At 46.7% G+C, this 25,489-nt stretch overlaps 1 protein-coding gene across 2 annotated transcripts in view; it reads left to right on the top strand.

Moving 5' to 3' along the window:
* The window catches only part of Itga9 (integrin subunit alpha 9), a 307,443-nt gene that overhangs the window by 175,891 nt on the left and 106,063 nt on the right, over window positions 1-25,489 (top strand). For both annotated transcript variants that reach the window (XM_041677309.1, XM_041677310.1), the window contains one exon: window positions 4,305-4,381. In XM_041677309.1, the coding sequence (XP_041533243.1) occupies window positions 4,305-4,381 (77 nt within the window). The remainder of the gene's footprint in view (window positions 1-4,304; window positions 4,382-25,489) is intronic.

Raw genomic sequence — 25,489 nt, 5'->3', positions numbered from 1 at the left:
AAGTAAAAAGATATGAAATGATGGAATGTGTTAAACATATACAGATAGTCAAACTGTCTACCAGGATCTCTCTTGTGACCATCAAGTATTCAGAAAGGTAGGAAAACATATGTTGAACATTGACCAGAAGAAAGCAAGAGTGGCTCACACATGTGAACTTAAAGTAGACTTTAAGGGCAAGAACTGCCTCTGAGGGTGAAGATCTTTACATAGTAATAAAAGTAACAGAAGCATTATCAACGTGTAAGCTCCCAACACCAGTAAATTATATGTGTAAAACAATTATTGGCAGCTCTGTAAGGAGACCTTGACAGGAATGCAGAACTCAATCCTGGTGCCTTAATTTCACTGATGAATAGAGACTACACACAGAAGAACACTGATTCTTAGGCACTGTTCTGTTGCTATAACAAGACACCATCAAGGCAACTTAGAAAAGAAAGCATTTAATTAGGGGCTTGCTTACAGTGTCAGAGGATGAGTCCATGCCACCATGGCAGAAAACATGACAGTGGGCAAGCAGACATGGTGCTGGAGCAGCAGCTGAGAGCTTAAATCTGACCCTCAAGCACTAGGCAGAAAGAGACGGAGACGGGAACTGCTGTGGGCTTTTGAGACCTCAACACTTATCCTCAGTGGCACACCTCCTCCAACAAGGCCACAGCTCCTAATCCTTCCTAAACAGTCCACCAACTGGGAACCAAACATTCAGATGGCCTATGAGGATCATTCTAATTCAAACGATCACAGCAACAAGGAAGCAGGGGTTGAAGAGCACTGGAGACCAGCAGGACCCATAGATGTGCACAGAATGTTCTACCCAATGACAGAAGATCGCACACTCTTCTCCAATGCACAAGGAATGTTCTCCAGGGCAGAATGTTCATGAAGATATAAATCGTCACAAATCATAAATCTTAACAAAGCTTGAACTCATACCAAATATGTTTTCTGATCACAATGGAATGAAACTAAATATCAATAACAGAGAGAAAATGAGGGAAATGGTGGATTTGTTCATGAATTTTCCATTTGGCAGGCCTCGGTCAAGCACCTCATTTCTCTGCACAGAGTTCATGTCTACTGGGTTCTGATCGGGGGCTCTGAGGTCCCTGAGAGTCCCACTCCCATGACAGCCTGATCACATGGGGACCTCTTTACAGAAAGCTGGGGTATCCTTGGCTCAGAAAAGCTAAGTTCCCAGAACAAACAACTAGGAGAAAGCTCTGTTGCTTTTTATGGAGTTGGCTTGGAAAGTCACATGGTAACGACTTTCACAATCACCATAGACCCTGCTGGGTGGCAGGGAAGCAGCCATTAGCTTGTGCTTCTCTGTGGGAAAAGCTGTTGATGTCATTGGAAGGAGCTTGGGAGATGTTCGGTGCAGATTCTTGAAAAGCGCTTTCATCTACCCTGAAGCCGGTTCACACCTAGGGCTGTTTCGCCATCAGTGAGGAAATCTCAGGGTGTTCACTTGTTTACACCTTAAATATGCAAGGTCTCCAAGAAGGGGAGCATGGGAGAGCTGGCTTGAGAGAGGTCAGAAGGACAGGACCCAAAACTTGACAGATAGATTGAGATCTCATTCTTTCCCCAGTCCTTACCTCTTCCAATTGCCGCCTCTGATCCTGTCTCTTCCTATCCCACCCCTTCCCATTCTTACCCCTTCCTATCACCTCCTCTTCCCATCCCACTCCTTCCAATCCCACCCCTTCCCATCCCCCATCCTCCTCTAACAGGCTTTCTTGGACCACCAACCAGCTCCCAAATCAAGACATGGAGACTTAATATTAGTTCTGAATGGTCAGCATTATCTTATGCTTGTCCCACTAGCTCTTACAACTTAATTTAACCTATTTTTCTTCATCTATGTTTTGCCTTGGGGCTTTTTACCTTTCTTTTATTCTGTATGCCCTACTTTTCCTGCTTCCTGTGTCTGATTGACTAGCAGTTGCCTGACTGGCTAGCCCCATGCATCTCCCTTTCTTTCTCCCTTTTTCTCCCTTCTTCTCTTCTATTCTCTTCTCTTCTCTCCTCTCTTCTCTCCTTTTCTCTCTCTCTGTCTTTCTCTCTTTCTCTCTCTCCCCTAAGATTTCCCCTCCTACTTATTATCTCTGCCCACCAGCCCCACCTAGCTTATCCCTCTCCTGACTAGCTATTGGCCGTTTAGCTTTTTGTCATATCAATCAGGTGCCTTTGGCAGGCAAAGCAGCCCATCTTTACATCATTACACAAATGCAGCCTAAACAAATGTAACACATCTTTACATCCTTGAAGTAATATTCCACAGCGTCTTCCCAACCACATTTCTTCCCAGTTACACCTTTAATCCCATCTCTTCCCATTACCGTAGGTCATTCCATGCTGTCTATAAAAAGCTCATAATAAATAAATAAATAAATAAATAAAGTTCATTTTCAGTCACGGGTGCACCTGAGGATGGAAGCATCTATGAGGCAAAGCTGGGGGAGCATCCCTCTGTATCAGGAAAGTAGACTTGGAGTCACAGCCTGTCTCAACACAAAGGAAGTCATCACACAACAGCAAAGGTTCTAAACAACAAGCAAACTCCAAGTTGATAATAAATAGGCATCTGATATTGGGACATCCCACGCCTATCTCACTTGCCTGTGAAGTGAAAGATACATGATTAGAAATGGGTCTAGGCTTTGAGGACCAAATGTAAAAAATGGAGAAAAATGAAAAATTATCCATGTAAAGTCAGGTCAAAGGCTGACTCAGTAGGGCCATGCTCACGATGGCCCCTAAGTTCCATCAGCTTGTTGAAGGTGCCTCCATTTTCCCTTTCCCTAAAGCACATGGGGCCTTCCTTTCTTCTCACCTTGGACACCTGCACAGCCCCCACACCCTCTTCCCCAGTTTCCTCCGTGGTGGTGATGGTACATCAGAGAAAACGTTTATTAAAATCACTTTGGAATTTGGCTTTTTTTTTCCTTGCTTCTGTAGGGTCCAAAAGAACACAGGAAGTTGCTCTTTTCCCCAAGACTTCCATGATAATCAAGGAAGGGAATGTTGGCTAGGACACTTTATTCTTTTGGAAATGTGGCATGGGATCATGAATTTCCATGAGCAAAATTGCCCTGTCTGGTAGAGTCTAGACTCTCTGTTAGCCAATGGCTTGCTGGAGTCCACACTGGCATCCTGAGAAGCCATGTGGACCGACAGTCTGAGAAGAGAACAAGTCACCTCGAACTCTGCTTGGTGGGAGGGGAAGGAAACCTGCCAACTGAGCATGTCCTCGACAGAGTTTGAAGCTTGAGAAATTACAGCTAATGAAGGGCAGTTTCTGACTCCTACTGCAACAATAAAGCTGTTGGGGTTGTGAAACTTCTCCATTGTCGAGAAGCAAGAATGCTCTCATAGACCAGAACATCAGCGAGATGGAGACCGCAAGGGACAAATGCTTACATCCTCCTATGCTTTAGGGAGAAGAAGTTGCAACCTTATCCAATGGCCAAACCCGCTGTGTGGCCAAACTCCACAGACAGGCCCACACTCTGGTGCAGTACCCCACTGCGTGACCAAACTCCACAGGCCAGCCCACACTCACTCAGGTTCATCCCTGGATCTGTGGAACCCAAGCCAGCTTTGACACTGAACTTCAGGCCCCAGCACTGAGTGGGGCTTTGACTGTTGAGGCCCAGCCCTGGTGAGAGAAGTGATGTTTTCTGCTTACCACTGGCTGCTAAAATATCCCTGTCCTCTTGCATCGTCAGCTCGGAGGCCTGATTGCCTTTTGACATTTCCTCTGGGACTAGTAATTCAACATGCAGAAAATGGTTCAAGGAAAGACTTTCTTCCTCCCAAAGAGGGAAGATGGAGAACCGAGAAGGCTGAAGTCTCAGGATGCTTTACACGAGGGTTGGTCACTGATATCTGAGCTCATCTGAAAGATTCCTAGACCAGCTCGGGCTGAAAGGCACCTGTCATGCGTGGCCATGGCTGGCTTTTCACGAGAGACCTGGGTATCACACTGAGGTCCTAAGAGTGGCACAAGAAGTGTTCTTACCAACTGAGCCATTACGCTAGCCTTTCCTGCTTGCTTCTACAAGCACCCAGTAAGCTGAGAATTAGAGAACAGGGAAGGGATGTGCTCATGGCCTTGGGCCTCCCTGGAGCCCTGAGAAAGTCCCCTCCACATGCCAAGGAGCTGGCTTCTTGAGGTTGTGAAGAGAGAGCCTGGGGGACTCAGAGGAAGAGCCCAGCCTGGTTCAGAAGTAGACAGTTGGCTGTTATTCATTCATTTAGATTCTGTGCCAACCTTCCCGTTCTCTCTCCCACAGACAGTCTTTGAAAGGAATTGCCGGTCTGAGGACTGCGCGGCCGACCTCCAGCTTCGGGGGAAACTGCTGCTTTCCAGGTACGTCACCATTCCTCTCACGATGCTGTTCTTTTCATGACGCTGTTCCAAGAAGCCTACAAGTTCAGATTTCCCCAAGCAAAACAGGGTAAGCAGTATAGGATATTTTTTGAGTTGGTTTTAGAATATATGTTAAAAACAAAATTTTAATAGCAGATACTACCAGAGGAATTAGCTGGGGTTCAGTTTGCAATTTCACCCCAATGGACTGCTCCTGATAATTTTTGTTTATTTGTGTCTTGAGAGGGGACTTGACATTAATTACATTGTATTACATTGCACCATGGGAAACTGCCAGCATTTGACCTCTGGGCTTGGTCCCATGTGACTTAAGATAGTATTATGTGAGGATTCCTCTCATCTCTTCCCCTGACGTTTAACAGTGGTGTCTGTTTTAGCAGCGGAATGGTCTCTGAAGCAGGACGGGCGAAGGAAGGGGGCAGCGGGCCCGGCAGTGCAAGCGATCTCTTTTATTATTTCAGGGCTTCCTCCCATAGTCCGCCAATCCCCCACGGCTAGAGATGAACCACACCAAAGCCTTCTGTTTCCCCTTTGCCAGCCTTTCATTGTAGGCTTTAGAATGGTGGTGCTTGTCTTGAGTCAGCCACATGTCAGACAATGGTTTCCTTTTGTAGCACGCCTTCTGAAAGATTATATTAGCTTTGGAGCCAGGAACCCCCTCCACAAGACGTATAGCCGCTTCTCAAAGCAATTGTCGGCATTCACGGAACTGTGGAAAATGTTTCCTAGGGCACTTGCCCTGCCTGAACCAGTGATGACACGCACCCCTGGGACCTTTTTGTCCTTTTGCATGTTTGTTTTAGATAAAGTCTTCTGTAGCCCAGGCTGGCCTCTGCACCTCACCTGCCTCAGCCTCTAGACTGCTGGGATTGCAGATATGTCCCACCATGCCTGGCTGCAGTGCTATGTCATTGTTGCTTTTCTGTGTGTGTGTAGGTGTAGGGAGGTGCATTCATATGTGTGCCTGTGGATCCAGAAGTCAATGTTACATGTATCATTTTCGGGAACTGTACCACATGTTTTCTGGGGCGGGCTTTTCTCACTATGACCTTTGGAACCTAGAACAATCGACTGACTAGTCTAGACAGGTTGGCCAGGGGAGCCCCTGTGGTCACCTGTCTCTCTCCTCCACAGTGTTAGAATTACTAGCATGACCACCAAGCCTGGCTTTTCCTGTGGGCTCTGGAAACAAGCTGATGGTCCTCATACCCGCATGACAAGCACTTTGACCACTGTGCCTTGGTCCCCACACTTTAATTTTGGGTGTTTAATAATATTTTATTCATCAAAGGAAAAACCACACTAAGATTCCGTTTCTTTAGTTGGAGCATGCCGGCCTCCCGACCCAGTGCACACACTGAGACACTTCTCCCAGCGTCTCAGATGCTAATTGCCTCTGGTTTTACTCAGGAAGGAGTGGTGGCTTCAAGTAGCACATGCTTTCCTAAGCTTAGGAAATTGCTTTAGACTCAGAGAGTGGATAATGGGGCTGTTTAACAGAGAGAAGAGCCTCCCGGGGTAGTTAGAGACATCAATTTTAAAGAAGGTTCATAAATTATCAGCTCATTCATTTTAATTTTAGGTATGTCTTCCAAAAAAGCGTTTTAGGGAAAATACACGAGTTTCTTTTCATGTTGAGCAAGACTGTAAATGCTGAGGTTTACTTTGGATCGTAGAAGTCCTCATGTGGTAGGAAAATATCCACTTGATCCGTGGTTAAGCATTGCTAGGAAAGTCCTGGCACTCTCTCTAGCCATTTGTGAATTGTGCTTTCTGTGTAGCAAGATGGAAAACTCAAAGATCATGGTCAGGAAGGCACTTTGGCGTAAGTTGCTTCGTTTGCTGGCCTTTCGGGAGTGTTTTTGAAGCATGACAAGAAAAACCCAAGGTGTGATAGTAGTACCTGTGACATCTTACCGATAAGGTCAACTAAGGAAAACCCATGCAATGACAACACCAGTGCAAATCCCATTGTGAATGGAAGCAATCAAACAAGGTCCCACCCCAGGGTGAAGAGCTATAGGCCATAAATGGCTGCTAAGAGAGGGAGACTCAGGTTTTCTCCAGGTATGAAACCCCTAATAGGTTATCTAGTCCAAGTGGTTAGCACTGAACACATACACATATAAGTAACACGAACACTGAATGGATTCAGAGGGTTGTATTTCTCTTCTCCCCTCTTCATGTGCGTTTATTCGCACACATGTGCACGTGCATGTGTATATGCGTGTGTGTGCGCGCGCATGCGTGTGTGGCGGGGTAGGGAGAGATCAGTGGCACCAAGTGCCAATCATTCCCTCTTACGCATGTGCAGGTCACCTGAAGGTTGCTTGCATTCAACTATACCTTGGCAGATGTTTTATGCATGTGTTTGAGGAGGGGGAGATTCTAGATTCTAGAAATCTAGATTCTAGATTCTGCCCCAGCTTAATTCTCTTCTTTCACTGTCTCTCTGGGACCAGTGAGCTAGAGGGGGCATTGTCTTTCTCAAAGAATGTCAGACTTGTTTGAGGGCCAGTGCTAAGAAGCAACAGCTCTTCAGGCCTGGGCTCCGAGCTGGGACACTGCTACTTTGGCCTTGTTCCCTTTGCTGCAGCATGTCCCATGGCCAAACTCAAAGTCAAGGGCTGGAAAATATTCTCTGTCTCTTTAGTGAGTGGATTTCCAAAATGTATGGGACAGGGCATGAACATAGAGAGGGGCAAAGGATAGTGAGCCATGACATGATCTACTGTGTACCATAAGGAACAGGGCAGGCTCGTCTCTCATCCTGAAACCATAACACTTTCAGGATGACTTTGGCCTTTCTTGGACTTTCATTACCTTAGAGACAGAGGCATAAGCCCTGGCACCTGGGTGAGGTTTCTGCAACTCTGAGCAGTGTCCTTAGATCTCTGTGCCCATCCTTAGGAATGAGGGGTTTTCCTATAGGTCTTATGGTCTCTTCCCACGGCCAGCTCTTCCATGAAAGACGCCTTTGTGATACTCTTAAAGCCCCTGGTTTTCCACAGGAGGTCTCAGGGAAACAACCATCCGTAGCCTGATGAGTGGATACAGGAAACCAAACCACAGACTTGGGAGCCAGCATGCAAGGGAAGACACAGCCAGAAAACGGTGCTGGGAACGAGGCTCTAGACGGGGTTCAGTCTGTTCAGTGCCTTGAGGCAGAGGAATCTTTCTTAGTTATTGACTAACCTGTGATTCGTTATTGCCTGGGGTGCAGCACACACTCATTTCTTGCTTGAGCAGGTACTGTGAACAGTTGTAGAGATGAGTGGCAGATGGTCCTGCTCTCCTGGTCTGTGTAGTCTGGGCAGGAGCCACCCAAGAGACTGGCTGGCGGTGATGGTGTGGGAAGAGGGGGTGAGGAGGGGGGATGGGCTGGAGGTGATGGTGCGGGAAGAGGGGGTGGGCTGGTGGTGATGGTGTAGGAAAAGGGGGTGGGCTGGAGGTGATGGTGTGAGAAGTGGGGATGGGCTGGTGGTGATGGTGGGGGAAGAGCGACTCTTACAGGAAGCATCTCCAGGAGATCCATATCAAAGGAAGTGGAGAAAACTGAGGCACTCTGGGTAGAGGGAAGTATGAGAGAGATCTGGGCTCCTGTGAAGACTGTGGGCATCTAGGTTTGTGGAGATGCTTGGGAGACCTAAGATGAAGCAGAAGGAAACAGAGGAATTGGATTACAGCACACCCTTAAGTTGGGGCTTCATTTTGAAGACAGGAGGATAAGAGAGCCCCAGAGGAGGAGACTAACCCTAACAGGGATGCAGCAAGCCATGCTTAGGTGCCCAGGACACAGGATATCGGGGTGGTGAGGGTCATTTGGTCCCCTGCATTCAAAAATAGCATGTGACACGGAAGCTTTGATCCTGGTATTCTTCCCATCATCTCAACTCCGTCTTGCCTGGAAAAGGTCTGAGGCGTAGGTACCAACTGTCTCAGGAACATCAGCATCCATGGCAAGTTAGCCTTCGGGGCTGCCAAGATCATCCCCACTACGGTGCTCCCAGAAAACTTCACCAGGGTACCTTGGCTAGAACTTGGGCTTTGCGTTCATCTTTAGAACCTAGCTGTGGTGGGTTCTTTGCTCTCACCATGAAGCTGAAACACAAGAATATGGGAAGGATGCCTGTGATGGCTGGGCAGACTGAGTGCAAGATGCTACGGCAGATGGAGAAGGGGGATGGGCTAGAGACGTGATCGCTGATCAGAGTGTTGACTGATCTTAGAGACCAAGTTCAGTTACGAGCTCACAGCTGACTGTAACTCCAGCTCCTTGGCACCAGACGTCTCCTTCTTGCTCTCTGGGCTCTTCCATTTGTGTATAACCCCCAACACACACATGTGATTGTAAGTTTTTTAAAAGAAAGTAGATGGGAAATGTTGGGGAGTGAGTGGGTCGCCCAGAACAGTCAGGACTGTGGGTATAGTTGGTGTTTCCTCCTGTTTCATCTCTCAAGACAGGCAGGGCTCAACCAGGCCATTGGATATTATTTTTCTCTGCAGAGAACTTGTGTTTCTGTAGGTTTTTTGTCGCTTAGACATCCAACTCTGGAATTTAAACTCCCAGAGCTTTAACATGTTTGAGCCCGGTGCTATGACATGCCATTCACAAATACGCGGGAACAGAGATGAAATTGCTCAGGCAGTCTCCATGAAACAGTGCTGCCAGTCCCGTTCATAGACAATCTGTCCATCTGTCAGGGTATGCATAGTGCCTACGAAAGCATCAGATATGATTGCAAGAAGAGTACAGAAAGGAAGATAGGCTGTGGCAGTTGCGCTGAAAACTTTGGTTTTGATGCACCCCACCGGGATAGTGGAATACGTCAAGGCTTCCTTAACAGCTGACCCCAATTAAAAATTAAGGGCTTTGAAGAGACTGGAATGTTTGCAACATCTAAACCATTCGCAGCCACATAGTTATACTCTGGTTGTAACCATGGTGACATTGCTTTCATGGGGATTGAGAGAGTGTGTTTTCCTGAACTGCTGGCTAGCTAGAAGGTGGCTAACCCCACCCATGAAGGACCAGCTTGTAGAGAGGACTGCCCCACCTCAAGATCACCCAGAGTTGGGAACACATTGTTCTCCTTCTCAACAGTGGTCAGGATCATTAGCTACACAGCTGAGAACAGAAGTGATGTGTTTTTCTTTATTGAGCATCTCCTATGTACTAGGAAGCCTATGAAATTCTCCTTGTGAGGCTGCAGAGATGGCTCCACATGGAGGCTCCAGTCCTATGGGATCCAACACCCTCTTGTGGTCTCCTTGGGCACCAGCCATGCATTGGTTATACACACAGGTACATAGGCATAACACCATACCCATAAATTAAAAGTAAGAAAGTTCTGTGTGCCCACGAGCTCTGTGGTATCTTGCCAGCTGTGCCACTTAGATAGGGCATCAGCTCCCATGTGACTTTGTCTCCTTATCTTGAAAATGGGAAATAACTGCAGCACCAGAAAAGGTTATTTTTTAGTATTTAATAAATTCATATATATTTCACTGATTCCAAAAGTGCCTGGTTGACCAGGTGTAGAGGTGCATGCCCTTTAATCCCACTACTCAGAAGGCAAAGGCAGGTGGATCTCTATGAGTTTGAGATGAGCCTGGCCTACAGAATGAGTTTTGGGATGGTCAGGGCTACAGAGAGATACCCTGTCTCAAAAAAAAAAAAAATAGTGCCTGATGGGTGGTGAGCACTCCGTAGGTGATTTCGGGCCACCTCAGCTTCAGAACACCATTGGGAGGTGAATATGACCGTGTTGCCCTGAAGAAGTGCTGAGGCTCAGGAAAGAGCCTTGCTTGAGAGCTCATGCTATAGGGAAAGCCAAAGCTGCCTGACCAGGGGTCTGGAAGTCATTTACCTAAGGTCAAGGTAAAACCTGAATGGCAGAGGCAAGGAAAATGCTTGGCAGTGACTCCCAAGTCTGGTGTTCTGTTGTTCAAACGAATGCCCCTGGTCTTTATGGCCATTGCATCGTGGTGAAATGACTTGGAAATTCCCCTTGAATTTTGTTTCTTTCTCTGTGGTTGCTGTTGTTGTTGTTGTTGTTGTTGTTGTTGTTGTTGTTGTTGTTGATGATGATGATCTGGGGATGGGAGGAAGTCTGCCACCCAAAGAACTGACCCCATTCTTTGTCAGACTCAAAGCCCTGAGGCTGCCTTCCATGTACATGCACTGCAGAATCCACCCCAATGGAGAAGTCCATGGGCAGCCCTTCCGCTGTTGAGATTATGATGGGATTGTTCCACCTTCTACTCCCTGGATAGCAGAGAACAGGGACCCTTAGAAGGACACTGAGGGAGGACTGAGGCAGTAACCATAGCAGCCACAGGAGGGGTTGATTGCATGCACACACTGAGCTTCCCCGCCCCCAACTCCATCCATGCTTACCTAAAAAGTTTTTATTTGGTTTTTTTAGCTTTCAAAGATAGTCGTGGGAGGTTCTGTGTCAGAGTCTCTCCAGCAGGATTGTGATGACAGAACTGTTGTCCTAATAACTGGACCCCAAGCAAGGGACTTACCAAGAGAACAATGCCACTAGAATCCTCACATCTTCCCATTCTGTTAAGATTTTTTTTCCAATTATTATATCTCTTACCACTAAATACTAGACTCACCACAGCAGGGCAGACTTGTAATTGTGAGAGAGAAAAAACAAATTATGAAGAGCAGCAGGCTTGGACTGGGACTGATGGAGCATGTGATCAAACGGGACTCTCTGAACATAGCTGACAATGAGGGCAGACTGAGAAGCCAAGGACAATGGCACTGGTTGGGGAAAAGGGGGCTTGTTAATGCAGGGGTTGTAGGATTGTGGAGAAGCTGTTGTTAATACAGGGGCGAGAGGATTGGGTGAGGCTGCTGTTAATGCAGGGGATGGGGGATCATGGTGAGGCTGCTGTTAATGCAGGGGTGGAGGGATCAGGTGAAGCTGCTGTTATTGCAGGGGTGGGAGGATCAGGTGAAGCTGCTGTTAATGCAGGGGTGGGGAGGGATCAGGTGAAGCTGCAGCTAATGCAGGGGATGGGGGATCATGGTGAAGCTGCTGTTAATGCAGGGGAGGAAGGATCCTGGTGAAGCTGCAGTTAATGCAGGGGAGGGAGGATCAGGTGAAGGTGCAGTTAATGCAGGGGTTGTAGGATTGTGGAAAAGCTGCTGTTAATGCAGGGGAGGAAGGATCCTGGTAAAGCTGCTGTTATTGCAGGGGTGGAGGGATCAGGTGAAGCTGCTGTTATTACAGGGGTGGGAGGATCAGGTGAAGCTGCTGTTAATGCAGGGGTGGGGAGGGATCAGGTGAAGCTGCAGCTAATGCAGGGGATGGGGGATCATGGTGAAGCTGCTGTTAATGCAGGGGAGGAAGGATCCTGGTGAAGCTGCTGTTAATGCAGGGGTGGGACTGAGGTGAAGGGGGTCAGCCCTAGCTGCTGATTTTATTATTACATGCCTTTTAAAAATTCCCTTGTCATCTTTCTTCCTGGCATCTGAGGTTGGGCATGCCCTCCCCACCTCCTTTCCCCTCCATCACAGCTCTCTTCCCCATCCTGAAACAAACCCCCACCATCATGTCCCATGGAGCAGAAGCTGCCTCAACCTGCATGCCATGCCCTGTTGGTGATCTGAGCTGGAATTCATAGGATCTGTGAGCTGAGACAGGAGGACAGTTACATCTTGATCGTCATTAGCTTCAAAGAGAACGTTAGCATTCTATCTAAATGTGGATGTGGGCAGCAAGCCACAGTGACACACTCAGGACTTGTGACTTTGTCACACACAGAAATGACAGATGCTTTTAGATATACTGTAGATACTTTGAAATGTCATTTGTCCCTGCCTCAGAGTTGTGGCAAATTTCAAATCCTTTTCCACAACTCATCATTAATTTATTATTTATTTTAGGAAGCATATGTTGCTAGATCACACATTTGGTCAATATAATAATCTATTTTTGCATGCTTGATTTCTTCGTTATCCCACTTTCCAGTCCATGCATCATTTGAGAAAGGGTCCCTTGGCGTCACTGCACAGCCAATGGGATGTACCAGCACTAAACCAGGTTAAAAACATGTTCTACAAGTTTCCTCTGCATGTGGGTAAAGACTGGGTATGAGAAAAGCATGTTCCAGAGGAAACCACAATGTCGTAATATCTAGAAGTGGGTCTTCTTTTGAAGGCCAGATCATTTCTTTAGACCCATATAGCCAAACTTAAAAGCCACAGTCTTTGTGGCTCCCTGCAGCACCTGTGGTGACACCTACAGCCAACCCCTGTTCTCTGCTCCCTAATGACACAGGGAGTTCCCAAGAAAGCACAGGCTCAAAGAGGAGGGCCTTGCTGTGGTGGCATGTGGGTGGCCACACTGTGGGCATGTGCTGGGGCTGCCCGGTGGTTGCAACTGAATAGCATGTGCCTATTTACACCTGTGGGGTGGGGTGGGGTGGGGGCTCACAGACCCAGAGATGGGGTGGGGCAGTGGGGGGAGCTTGGGGCTCCTGCTCCCCTGTGGCTGTCTCACTTCACAGCAGGAGGTATGTACGATTAGGAAAACTTGCCATTTCGGGGTTTTTCTGTTTTGTTTTGTTTTCTAACCTGTTGCCATTTGATGTCACCCACTGGGAAATGTGCCCTAAAAGAGTTCTTTGGTCATCAGGCTGGCAGGCTTACCCAAACAGCACAGGCATATGGGACACTGTGTGGCGTGGCAGTGGGCCTCTCTCTGGCTGGGCCAAGGCAGGCATTCCTCCACAGCCCCCTGCCTCTCACATGACATCAGACCTCCAAACAGCCGACAGACCTGGGAACTCCTCTGCTCCCCTCCCCCCCACCAAAGGATTTTAGTCCTTAATCCAGTAGTTACAGAGAATGAACCTGATTCATTCCAGATGTCCCAAGACTTCATGGCAAAGGCTGATGAGGCTCTGAATTCCTCTGCTATCTGGGAAGCAGCCTTTCTCTCAACATTTACACCGATGGGACAGGAAGCTCTTGAGCCACCGAGAGGGACCAGGAGACAGGGTGGGGGTGGAGCATCGGGCTGGCTGAGTTTCCTCATTAGGAGAAACAAGGTTGTTGGTGCACGTGCTGGCCCTGCCATTAAATGGATTACTGAATGGGCTGGTTCTGCGGCCAGAGTCCCCAGGGATATGAGCACAGTTACTTTAAATAATATGGACTGACTATGCTTCTCCAAACCTTGCCAGGGAGCTGCTGTTTTCATTTGTTTCTCTTCAGTAAATGTGTTTTACCCTGACTCTATGAACTAACACTGACCCCGGTGGGTGCAGTTAAGGAACGTGAAAAGTATTTCTACCTTTGTATAAATGGATTTTCAGTCCAGATACTCAGTCCTAGGAACCATCTCTCTGACCAACTGCAGGGATGGGGGAGTGCCTTGCAGAGCCCTCCATCTCCAGCTGGAGCTAAGTGCCCCGTAGGCCTGCTCCGTGAGACTAGGAAGGATCCATAGAACATGGCCAGATGCAAAGAGAACGTTGGCAGTTACATGTGCATATTCTATTTAATGGTTTGGGTTTACACACTGTTGAGGATATAAAAGCATACATATGAAAGTTCTAATCATCTTTAATTCTCCTCAGGAAATATGTCCCAAGACTAGTAGAAAATGCCTGAAACTATAGCAAAACTTAAATCGTAGAAACTGTACTAGTTGGGGTTCTCTAGAGAAGCAGAATTGATAGAATGAATATATGTATTCATATACGTGGGATTTATTAGAGTGGCTTATAGGTTATGGTTCAATTATTCCAACAAAGGCTGTCTCCTGATGGGAAAATGCAAGAATCCAATAGTTGTTCAGTACACAGGTCTAGATTCCCAACTGGTCTTCTGTGTGTACTGGACTCAGAAAGAAGCGGCTCATAGCAGAAAAGGAATGAGTTTGTCAGCCAGGGTGAGGGCAAGCAGACAGAGAGCAAAGGCTTCTGCTTTCCGTGTCCTTACTCAAGCTGACAGCAGAAGGTGTGACCCTGACTTAAGGTGAATCTTTGCTCCTCAGATCATCTGGATTTAGGCAAGATCTTCCCACTTCAAATCATTCAGTCAAGAAGAAAATCTCTCACAGGCATACCCAGCCGTCTCGATTTTAGTTAGTTCCCGATGGAGTCAAGTTGACGACCAAGAATAGCCATCACATAAACCACATTTTCTCCCTATATTTACAAATAAGACAGAGTAAAATTACTAACAGTAGAGTAATAATAGTAATATGCCATAATAAAATGACTGTTATTATAGAATTAGTATTGATATTCTCTTTGAGCCCATTAAGTAAAACATGAAAACAGAGACTTGGCCACATGTACTTTGACACTGAAGTCCCACACGCAACCACCCATGTCCTGGCTTAGGAGGTGGAGCCTTGCATCAGGGACAGGCTTTAGGGCTTACAGCCTATCCTACTTCCAAATGTTGTTTTCTCAACTTTCAGTGTGCAGTTGAGATAGTGATGAACCATTTCCTCTTCCTGTCGCCATGCCTTCCCTGATGGTATGGACTTTCTTCTGGAGCCAGAAGCTAAAATAAGTGTGCAAGTTGCTTTGGCCGTGGCATTTTGTCACAGCAGCCTAGAGTAACTAATACAAGTCACATTCTCTTCCCAGCATTAGGATGATAGTTGCTTGTTGTTCCTAGTTCCCATGCTGCCCCCTTATGATTGTACCTAGCTCCTGGACGTGTTCTTGTCTTTTGTTGTTTGTCTTTTACTTTTGAGAATGGGTATTATGCATTTCACTGGCTTCACTCTTGCTAGTTAGCTGAGGATGACCTTCAACTAATGATCCTCCTGCCTCCACCTGTAAGTGCTGGCCTTACTGGTGTGTACCACCATGCCTGGTGCTGCTTTCTGGTTGAATTCTATCTAGTGAACTGACTGGCATAGGCTGTTTTCCTGTGTGGACTTGTGAGAAGTAGAGATTTGAATCCCAGTCCCCATGGGGATGAGGTTAAATAGTACTGCCATTGGCATTCAAGTCAGTTAATGAACCACTACCGTATTTAATCCCCATTGGTTCTGACAACCCTGTTAGTGCTGAAAGTTCCTGAGTCTCTTTAGTTCATCCTCTAAGACATGTTAATAAACATGGGTGTATTTTCCTCCCTCTGTTCTGGAGATAGCTTTACTGTTTACCTCCCATGACTTGGTCTTGGTCTTCATAACACTCGTGACTCTGGAGTAGCTGATGAGGTCAGTTCTTCTGGTATCTCACCCCTGCCAGCTGATGTTGCCAGCTTTTAACTCTTGATGTATAGAAATGTCACAGATCTGAGAGTGGATGTTTTTGTCATTGGTCGCAGTTCAGTCATTTTTTATCAAGAGCAGTTGCCAGTGTGGCAGAGAAGAGGTCCGGAATTGGCTTAGAGCAGAAATGTATCCATAGAAATCCAGGGAGCTGTGGAACAATGCTGGTATACGCATGTAGACTTGACCGTGAGAGTTCTTGGCCTTTAAACAGCTGCTGGGGGTGACCTCCTTAGCTGCGTTCTAGAACTGAATGCTGTCTGTGTCTTGGGGTGTCCACAGCTACCTTCTAGGGCCTGCAGAATGAGTGCTTCTACTCACTGCCTGCCGTCTCTATACCCTCAGGCTCACCAACAGGGTAGTATCTATGTGTCTAATGCTGAAAGCCTGGGCACAGCTTTAGGGCACAGACAGCATTCTATACTGAAGGTCTTTTTTTTTTTTTTTGGATTTTTCGAGACAGGGTTTCTCCGTGTCTTTTGGTTCCTGTCCTGGAACTAGCTCTTCTAGACCAGGCTGGCCTCGAACTCACAGAGATCCGCCTGCCTCTGCCTCCCGAGTGCTGGGATTAAAGGCGTGCGCCACCACCGCCCGGCTATACTGAAGGTCTTACGAACAACCATCAGCCATGGATGACTTGTGCCTGCCCCTCCTGCAGTCCTCCCGTGGTCAGTCCTGGCTATGAAGCGTGTTTATTACCCATATGTGTCAGGATGTGAGGACTGAGTGGACTGGAAATAACCATAGAAACCAAAACTATGTAGAGCTGGGCAAGTGTGAGGACCTAAGTTTGATCCCCAGAACCCACATAAAACATTGAGTGTGGTGATGCTTGCTTGTAATCTTAGTGCTGGGGAAGTGTAGATGTATCCCAGGGTCTCCCTGGACAGTTGGTCTAATGTACCCAGTGAGTTCCAGGTCAGTGACAGACCCCATCTCCAAAAACTAGGTAGGTGGCTCCTGAGGAGTGAATCTGAGGTTGACCTCTGGCTACAACCCCCACAAACATATATGTGTACTCCCTGCAGCCCCCACAAACACACATGTGTGCTCCCAGCATCTCCTACAAACATACATATGTTCCCTGAAACTCCCACAAACACATACGTGGAGGGAATACACAGGAAAGAGACTGAAACTATGGTACCAGGGATGTACCCTTGTGGAAACCACCTGTGGACCACAAAGAAGATGTGTTATGCAGAACCTGGGGCTCCGTCCACAAGGAGCCTGGACTCCTCCTTTTCAGAAGTAACAGTACTAACTTCAGTGACAGGCTTTACCCACTGACTATTTCCTGTTGAGAACCCTGGCAGAGGACCTCGTAGCAGACAGAATCCTTTCTCTCTACATCGCTTCTATCCCTGCCCCAAATTTCTGGCCAGGTTCTGCTACCAGGAACTGCATCTTTTCTGTCCATCAGAGATGATTGGAGTGGGTGGCACCTTCCCTTGCTACAACAGCCCTTGACCAGTGACTGCCTGGAATAAGTGGACAGATATTCCTCATCCCTAATGGGATAGCCCTGAGACATGTGCTTCTTCACGGTTCCTGAGTATTCTCCAGATGACTAAGTATTAAGTTCCGGGTACCCAGAAAGGTCACTGGCTCGATGCCACAGCCCTCATCAGTTCCCCACTGTCTCCTTCCCTGTGTGAGTTTTGGAAATCAGTCCTGAAAGTACCACTTGCTCTCAAACCTGCTCCTAGAGTGTCCCTAGGACATTCCTGTTCCCCATGCACTCATGGCTCACCTTCTTGGCCCAGCATAGCACATGTGACCAACGGTACTCACGTGCCTGATGTGTAAGCCTTGAACGTCAGATTTAGGTAAAATTAATAAAATACATTGTAGGAAAATTCACAGAGATTCTCTCTCTCTCTCTCTCTCTCTCTCTCTCTCTCTCTCTCTCTCTCTCTGCATTTCTCAATACTCACAAGGCTATTTAACTTGTTTTGTAAGTTTTTCATCTAAAGTATTTTGGCCATATTCTTTCCCCTCCCCCAGCTCCTTCCAGATTGCCCTCCATTCTCACCCCACTGGATAGTTTACAAGTGGGTTTTTAAGAGATATATACTATCACTGTGGCTTTTCTTTCCGGTGCTAGGATTAAGCTTGGAGCCTTACAGATGCGAGGCAAGCACTCTGCTGCTGAGCCACATCCCCAGCCTTCAAGCTGATGGTTTTTTTAAGTATCCAATTTGGTTTACTTTATTTTTCCTGTAGTTGTAACGGAAAAATTCTCTTTAGTGATAATTTTGATGGGTATAATTTACTTGGCTGCACTTAGAGACCTTGCATAGTTAGTGCCCTTCACTTAGTCCACTTCAATGCCAGCAGCGAGAGGAAATCATACTTTATGGCAAGTAGCTTATATCTCCAGGTAAGGTCACAGTGTAGGTCTTTAAGAACATTAAAAAATTATCTAGTGGTGGTGTGTGCAGGGCGGAGTATCTGGACAGGAGGAACGTCCTCTTCCCATATGGATTCAGCAGAAGTCACCGATAACATAAAGCATCCAGTTTACCCAGTGAGGAACTTTGGGTGGTCATTGTGTTCCTTGGAAGGAATGAGTCCAGAGAACAAGTGCAGCCAAGAATCTAGGGCCTCACACAGCTCCCAGCTGGTTACCAGCAGCACCTGACATTGGGAACAGTGAATGAATTCTTGCTAAAGAATTAGGAGCCCCTTAACACGTTCAAAAAGTAGCTGCTTTAACATGTATTAGGGCTGCAGAGATGGATCAATGGTTAAGAATACTGACTGCTTATCCAGAGATATCAGGTTCAATGCCCAGCACCCACATGGTAGCTCACAGCTGTCTTTAACTCTAGTCCCAGGGGAACTGACACCCTTTTCTGACCTCCGTGGACACTAGGCGTGTATATAATACACAGACATCCATACAGGCAAAATGCCCATATAGATAACACAATACTAAGGTATATTCTGGAGTAATTTTTAATAAAAAAATAAGCAATATGTGTTCAGCAAGATATGAAAGTGCTGGAAGATGGGCCTTCTAGAAACAGTACAGTTCAAATCTTTGGTGACTGTTGAAGATGCCTTTCACATGGAAATACCAAAGGCATCTATGTTCAAATGTCAGAGGAGACGGCTTGTTGGTTCCCAGCTGCTCAGCCCCGAAATAATCACATATTATTTAAATCACTGCTTGGCCCATTAGCTCTAGCTTCTTGTTGGCTAACTCTTACATGTTAATTTAACCCATTTATATTCATCTGTATAACCACATGGCTGTGGCTTATTGGCTAAAGTTCCTGTGTCTTTCTCCAGCTTCTCCCTGACTCCTCCTTCTTTCTCCCAGCATTCAGTTTAGTTTTCCCTGCTTACCTATGTTCTGCCCCATCAACAGGCCAAGGCAGTTTCTTTGTTCACCAATGGTATTCACAGCATACAGAGAGGAATTCCACATCATTCAAAAGAACATGACCCACTTAAAAGGCTGCACGAACAAATTAGAATTAATGGGAAAATTTATCGGAGGATAAAATTCCTTGAAAATTAGAAAGACTGTCCTTCATTAAATAAACAAGCACCCACGGAATGTCTGGCGTACAACTGAGCTCAGTTGTTTTAAACTTTTGGCAGCGCTGTCTCAGAAGCTGTTCTTCACAGAGCCCTGTTCTATTCAGATATCTTTAAAAAGAACCTTTCTTGCCAGAGCCCTTCCTGATGGAGTTTGTTCTCAGAGAGCCACAGCATGGAGATCTTAGGGAATTTGACGGTAGCTCCAGCTCAGACCTGGCCTGGCTGGATGACCTCAGCTGAGTGGGTCCTCTCTCAGACTCAGGTTCTCCTGGGAAATGTGAGGGCTGAGCTGATGGTCTGCCATGGAGTTGTTGGGGGTGTTTGCTGGCTCATGCAATGATGTGGCTCCTAGAACTCCCTTGGGAGAGCCTAGCCTCTGACGTCCCACGCAAGGATGAAATAACAGACACAACAGTCCCCTTTGAGGCATTTCATGGTGCTCTCAGTTGTTGAAGAACGTCTGCCTAATTGTCAAGAAATTGCCTTCCCTTAGAAAGTTGGTGCAAGACTGATTTTGCCCCTGGGAGTGCAGTGGTAAGCAAGCCAAGACAAAGGCCCCTGCCTTCTACTGTTAGACCCTGCTGGTGAAAGCACAGTTCCTTGTCCCTAATTAAGATGTGAGATCTACCAGTAGCCACACATCAAACACAATGACTCTCCCTCCCCCAGAGCTAGCTATCAACTGCCAATAGTTCCTCCCACCCCTCTGCTGCAGTTCGGTTTGGATGGATCTTGTGCAGGTAAAGCCGTAGCTCTTGTGACGTCCTAAGTGGCATAACCATGTCCAGTCTGGAAGTTGTGTTTCACAGCACTGGTCCCATACCCTTACACACATAGACAGGACCAAGTGGGCTCAGTGGGTGTGGTGGTTTGGATGCAAATGGCCCCCCATAGGGTCATATATTTGAATGTTGGGTCCTCGGTTGGTGGGACTGTTTGGAAAGGATTGTGAGTTATGACCTCATTGGAGAAGGTATTTCACTGAGGTTGGGCTATGAGGTTTCAAAAGCCCCTGCCATTCCCAGTTAGTGATCTCTCTCTGTCTCCCTCCCTTTCCTTGTGGCTGTGGATTAATTACATGTAAGCCTTTGGCTAATGCTCTAGTCCATGCCTGCCTGCCGCCATGTTCCCAGCTAATGTTCTAGCGCTATGCCTGCCTGCTACCATGTTCCCAGCAAATGCTCTAGTCCATGCCTGCCTGCTACCATGCTCCCAGCCATGATGGCCATGGACTCTAACCCTCTGGAAATGTGAGCCCTGATTAAATGCCTTCTTTCATAAGTAGCCTTGGTCATGACGTTTTCTCACTACAAGAGTGAATTATCAGAGAGAGAGAGAAGGGGGATACGAAGTTGGGTAGGGAAGGTGAAAGGAGAAATTAGGGGTATAAATGATCATGTTTAATTGTTCAAATGTATGAAACTTCTTAAAAATTTTAAAAATTAGTGCCAGGCGGTGGTGGCGCATGCCTTTATTCCCAGCACTCAGGAGGCAGAGGCAGGCGGATCTCTGTGAGTTCGAGACCAGCCTGGTCTACAAGAGCTAGTTCCAGGACAGGCTCCAAAGCTACAGAGAAACCCTGTCTCGAAAAACCAAAAAAAAAAAAATTAGTATGTAGCCACCTTGGTAAAGAGCGAGTAGAGCTAATGAGGATTCAAGAGGCCGGTGAGCTCACAGTGAGACGTCTGTTATTCACACGACATCAAGAAGGCCCTCCTGGCGCCATGGCAGATGGGACTCAAGGACATGGGTGAAAATGGAGAGGAGAGGGCTTTGTGGACACGGGCAGCTCTCGGTTCTTACCCAGTCCCCTTAGCTCTCTGCTTCAGGGTTTCCTTGTCTCTGAAAGTGTGACTCTCATAAGTTCCTGTGAGGGTTCAGAAAGGCTTGTTTGACAGTACCGGGCCCCATGCTAGCAAATCGTATTTTCGTTTCATTTCTAAGAATAACTCAGGGAGCAGCAGCCTACTGTTTTGGTTATAGAGTTTTAGCTCTAGAGAAAGAATGAAAACAACTTTGAGGTTTCTTTTAAAAAGTTTTGAGTTCACATTTTACCCTGGAAGGTGCCTGGAGTTCCTTAATCACAGACCCACGCTGGAATCACTTGATTATGAAAACCCAGGGATGACCTTACTGCGTGATTAAGTGGCAGAGGCCCATGTTGTGGGGCCTGGCATAAGTTCAGATGTCCCTGGCCTGATTCCTTGGCATTTATACATGAGAGAAAGAGGCTAGTCTTGTGAACTACGACACTGGCAAAGGCAGTGGTTCTGTAGCCCGTGGCGCTGTGCCTACCTATGTGGTCTCTGCTTAATATCCCACAGAGACTGGTCACTCTGAGGTGACTGGACATCTCTGAGCTTGTCTGCAAGTCCTTCTCTTGATAGAGCTAGGTTAATGCTGTCACATAATTCAAGGTCTGAGGAGTCTTTCTTTCATGTTACAAAAGCAAACGGGGACAGAAATAACCCATCAATTGTTTAAAACCAGAGTGGCCAACAATAATAAATCATTGCCACAATAGCTTGAGGTCAGGGTCTTAATTCATTGGAGACCATTCAAGAATTTAAAACTCTTCTCTGAGTTAATTTTTCACATCTTGTTTGGATCCCTGGAGCTCTCGCTTCCAAAGCAAAGCCATCAGATTTCTTGTTGAGCATGTTTTTCTTGTTGGCATGCCAGACCCATTGGAGTGGGGCTTCTTTCCGGAGATGGATAATGATGTTCCTTCCCCCAAAATCTATATTTCAAAGAATAGTAGCCTATTGAGTGCTTGAATAGTCCTCTTCTCTTGCACACTGTATTAGCTATGTTAATTGAAGCAGACAGCATAACATATGCCAGTTGATTTAAGTCTAGTTTATTGGAAAGATATGAGCTGGTTTAGATGAGACTTCTAAGGGGCCCGGAGGGGGCGACCAACTTCAACAGGAAACAAGGGAGGCAAGGTTTAGCTCGAGGAAGCAACTTCTGGTTCTTTAAACCTTCTGCAGCCACGCCAGGTAATCACAGGACCGGAATGGCCTTATGAAGCACTCAAAATTCAGAGCTGTGGTTGGGAACATTATCACCAAAGTTAAGCCACTGAACATCCTTAGAAGACAGGACTGCTTAATCAGATGCCCACAGCTTAGTGACCATGAGAAGTACCTTCCCCCTATCTATTGATGTACTCCTCACATCAATCATGGAGCCACTGAGCCAAACAGCCAAAAGAGACAGCTGTCCATTGCACAAACTCTGAGGCTTCTCCACATCTCCCTCTGGAATGACTCTATTTTGCCCAGAGCTTATATGACTTGGTCCTCATCCTTGTTATCACCTTTATCCCCATCACGTCATCCTTGGCCCATTCACTTCCCTGATCTCCTTGACATTGCCAGAACCCAACATCCTCCCCTTCTCTCCTCTCCCTGCCGTTGACTCTGTTTCACTTTCAGTGACACATACCCACAGCTCCAAAGGAAGTCCCAATAACAGCCATGCCTCATGCTCTGCTCATTCAGCCTCCGCCTTTCCATGTGTTCACCAGGTCCCACCAGCAACTTTCCCCGTCAACGTGTTCCTTCATTGTGCCTCTCCCATTCACGTACAAATGCACTGTGATAATTCCTATCTCACAGCCCACTTCCCCGGCCGCTCTACCCTGTTGTTCCCCTCCCCTCCGCTGAGAGAAGCACCTTCCCACACCCACCTGAACTCACGATTCTGATGAGCTCCTCTGTCATGCCAGTCAGGCTCTCTGCCCTGGTTCACTCGTGGAATTCACACAAGATCACCAGTGACCTCTGTGTACATCAAAGCTTCGTCCACGCTGGCCACAACCCAATATGGGTTTTATGTAACTGAACGTGGAGGACTGCGAAATCCTGGTCCTGGTTCAGAAATAGGTTTCTGAACTCATGATAAGTTCGGTTTAACTCAGATTTACGATGCTCCTGGCAGTGTTAGCCCACATTACATCACCTAACCTCTTTGTAGAGCCTCCATTCTGAACTTTATGTGCCTTCATCCCCACAGTGCCAAAGACCACTGCCTAAATATCCACACTCACAGGTGAGGCCTCTCTCCTACAGCCTGTAGCTTTTTTGCTGTCTATACCATGTTTTCTGCTTTTATAGAAGCATAATGATTTAATTATAGGAAACAAACGGTTTTAATAATGTTCTCCTATTACTCTTTATTATGTATAAAATGAGTGTATTTTAAAATCTGTTTTAAATAACATGCTTATCCTTTGAGTCTTTCATGCATTCATACATGTATACAATGTATTTTGATCATAGTTAGCCCCTCCTCTTCCTAAAACTTCCCAAACATCCCCCTACAATTTCAACAACCACAATTTCCTCACAATTTCATCTTCTCTCTTTCCTTGACCCGCTGAGTCCACTCTGTGGCCCCATACCCGTGAGTATATGAGCAACACGAATTAGTATGTACAAGGATTACTGTGCTACACAGATTATCATACCCATGTCATTAGAATACAAACTTGCTTTAGTCTTTAATAGATATTCAAAGTATATGTATACCAAAGAATTATCTTAAAATAGATTTATGGTTTATTACCAATAATGCTTGATCTGTATACTTGTTTCATATACTGACTTACCCAGGGTCATGTAAACACTTCTCAGACACTGTACTGATTGGCATTAATTGTCAGCGTGATATAATTTAGAATCATCTGGGAATGAAGTGAGGGTCTGTGTAGATCAGGCTGGCCTTTCGGCATGTGGGGGGGGGGTCCTGGATTGCATTAATGAAGTGAGGGTCTGTGTAGATCAGGCTGGCCTTTCGGCATGTCTGTGTGTGTGTGGGGGGGGGGTTCTGGATTGCATTAATGAAGTGAGGGTCTGTGTAGATCAGGCTGGCCTTTCGGCATGTCTGTGTGTGGGGGGGGGGAGGTTCTGGATTGCATTAATTGATTGGGAAGACCCAGCACACTGTGCATGGCACCATCGTCTGCATTTGGGTCCTGAACTGTAAGAGAGAACCAGAGCTGTGTGATGATGTATTCAGTCTCTCTCTGTGCTGACTGAGGAGGGCTGTATCTAGGCGTTTTTAAGTTTTCTTCCATATTGACTTCCCAGCGTACTACAACCCAGAATTGTGATCTGAAATAAACCCTTTGTCCTGTAAGTTGCTTTATTGGAGTATTTTATCACAGCAATATAAATAAAACTCGGAGAGCTATAAAGGGGTCACATGTAAAAATGTCTAAACCCTGTTCTACATAACTAGTTTCAGTGATCAGTTCTAGTTCCTCATGCTGATCTGACCTTCTGCCATGCTGGACAAGCCTGACATTTCTCCCTCAGAAAGAGCTTTATGTGGCCGCTCAGTGTCACCTGTCCTGGTTTCCTTCCTTCATACCTAGCTACACCTGTCTCCTCTCTTCAGACCCTAAATGAGAAAGCAAGGCTCCTTCTACACCCATTCTCTGGTGTCCTTCAAATTCACCCCACGTATAGATCTCCAACCCAAATGCCTCCAACTCCCCGCTCGTGTGTCAAGCTGCCTCTGTGTTTTCTATAAAATGCAACAGGCACTTGGTTTATCTCTGCTAAGCCTTCTCTACATACAGTCTTTCCCTTCCCACTAAACGGCAGCCCTAAATGTGGTTGTTGAATCTTGAAGCCCTGGAGCCGCCCTTGGCTCTTCATCTACTAACATCCCTCTTCCAACTCTTGAGAAAAATCCAAGGTTGGCACAACCTTGGAAACACCTCCAGTATGACTCTTCTCCATACTTCAGCTGCAAGGGCCTGGCTTGCCCTTTCACCTCTTTCCCCTGACTTATTGCAGGAGGTGCCTCCCCCAGCTTTTCTCAAGTGTTCCACAGAAGATTTGCATCATATATAGTAGGAGCCTCCCCCTGACGTGGTCCCAAGAGCCATTACTTCTTAGCTCAGAGCTGGTAGGGAATCCCATGTGTATCATATTTACACCACAGTCTTGACGGTGACACCCCAGGACCTACAGAGCCTCATTTTCTTTACATCTCTGGGCTCATTTCCTCTCAACCTGATCAATACTCTCTGGCCTCCTTCTCTTCCTGGCACATGCCAGCTCTGTGCCCCCATCAGAGACCCTCCTTAGCAAGCATCCATTCCACATATCCTGCTCCCTGGTGAGAGGCCACCTCCTCATCGAGGCTCCCCTGACTACTGTACTGAAAATTGCAGCCCACTCATCCAGGTCAGGTAACTTCCTACCCTCCGAGGTTTCTCCAGCCGGTTATGAGTATTTTCTGTCTCCTTGACGTG

Source organism: Microtus oregoni, unplaced genomic scaffold (assembly GCF_018167655.1).
Source record: "Microtus oregoni isolate MIOR12 unplaced genomic scaffold, Mior012 000028F_ref0000031, whole genome shotgun sequence".
NCBI lineage: Eukaryota > Metazoa > Chordata > Mammalia > Rodentia > Cricetidae > Microtus > Microtus oregoni.
Note: the sequence above shows the minus strand (reverse complement) of the source record. Positions and strands in the feature narration are given on the sequence as shown.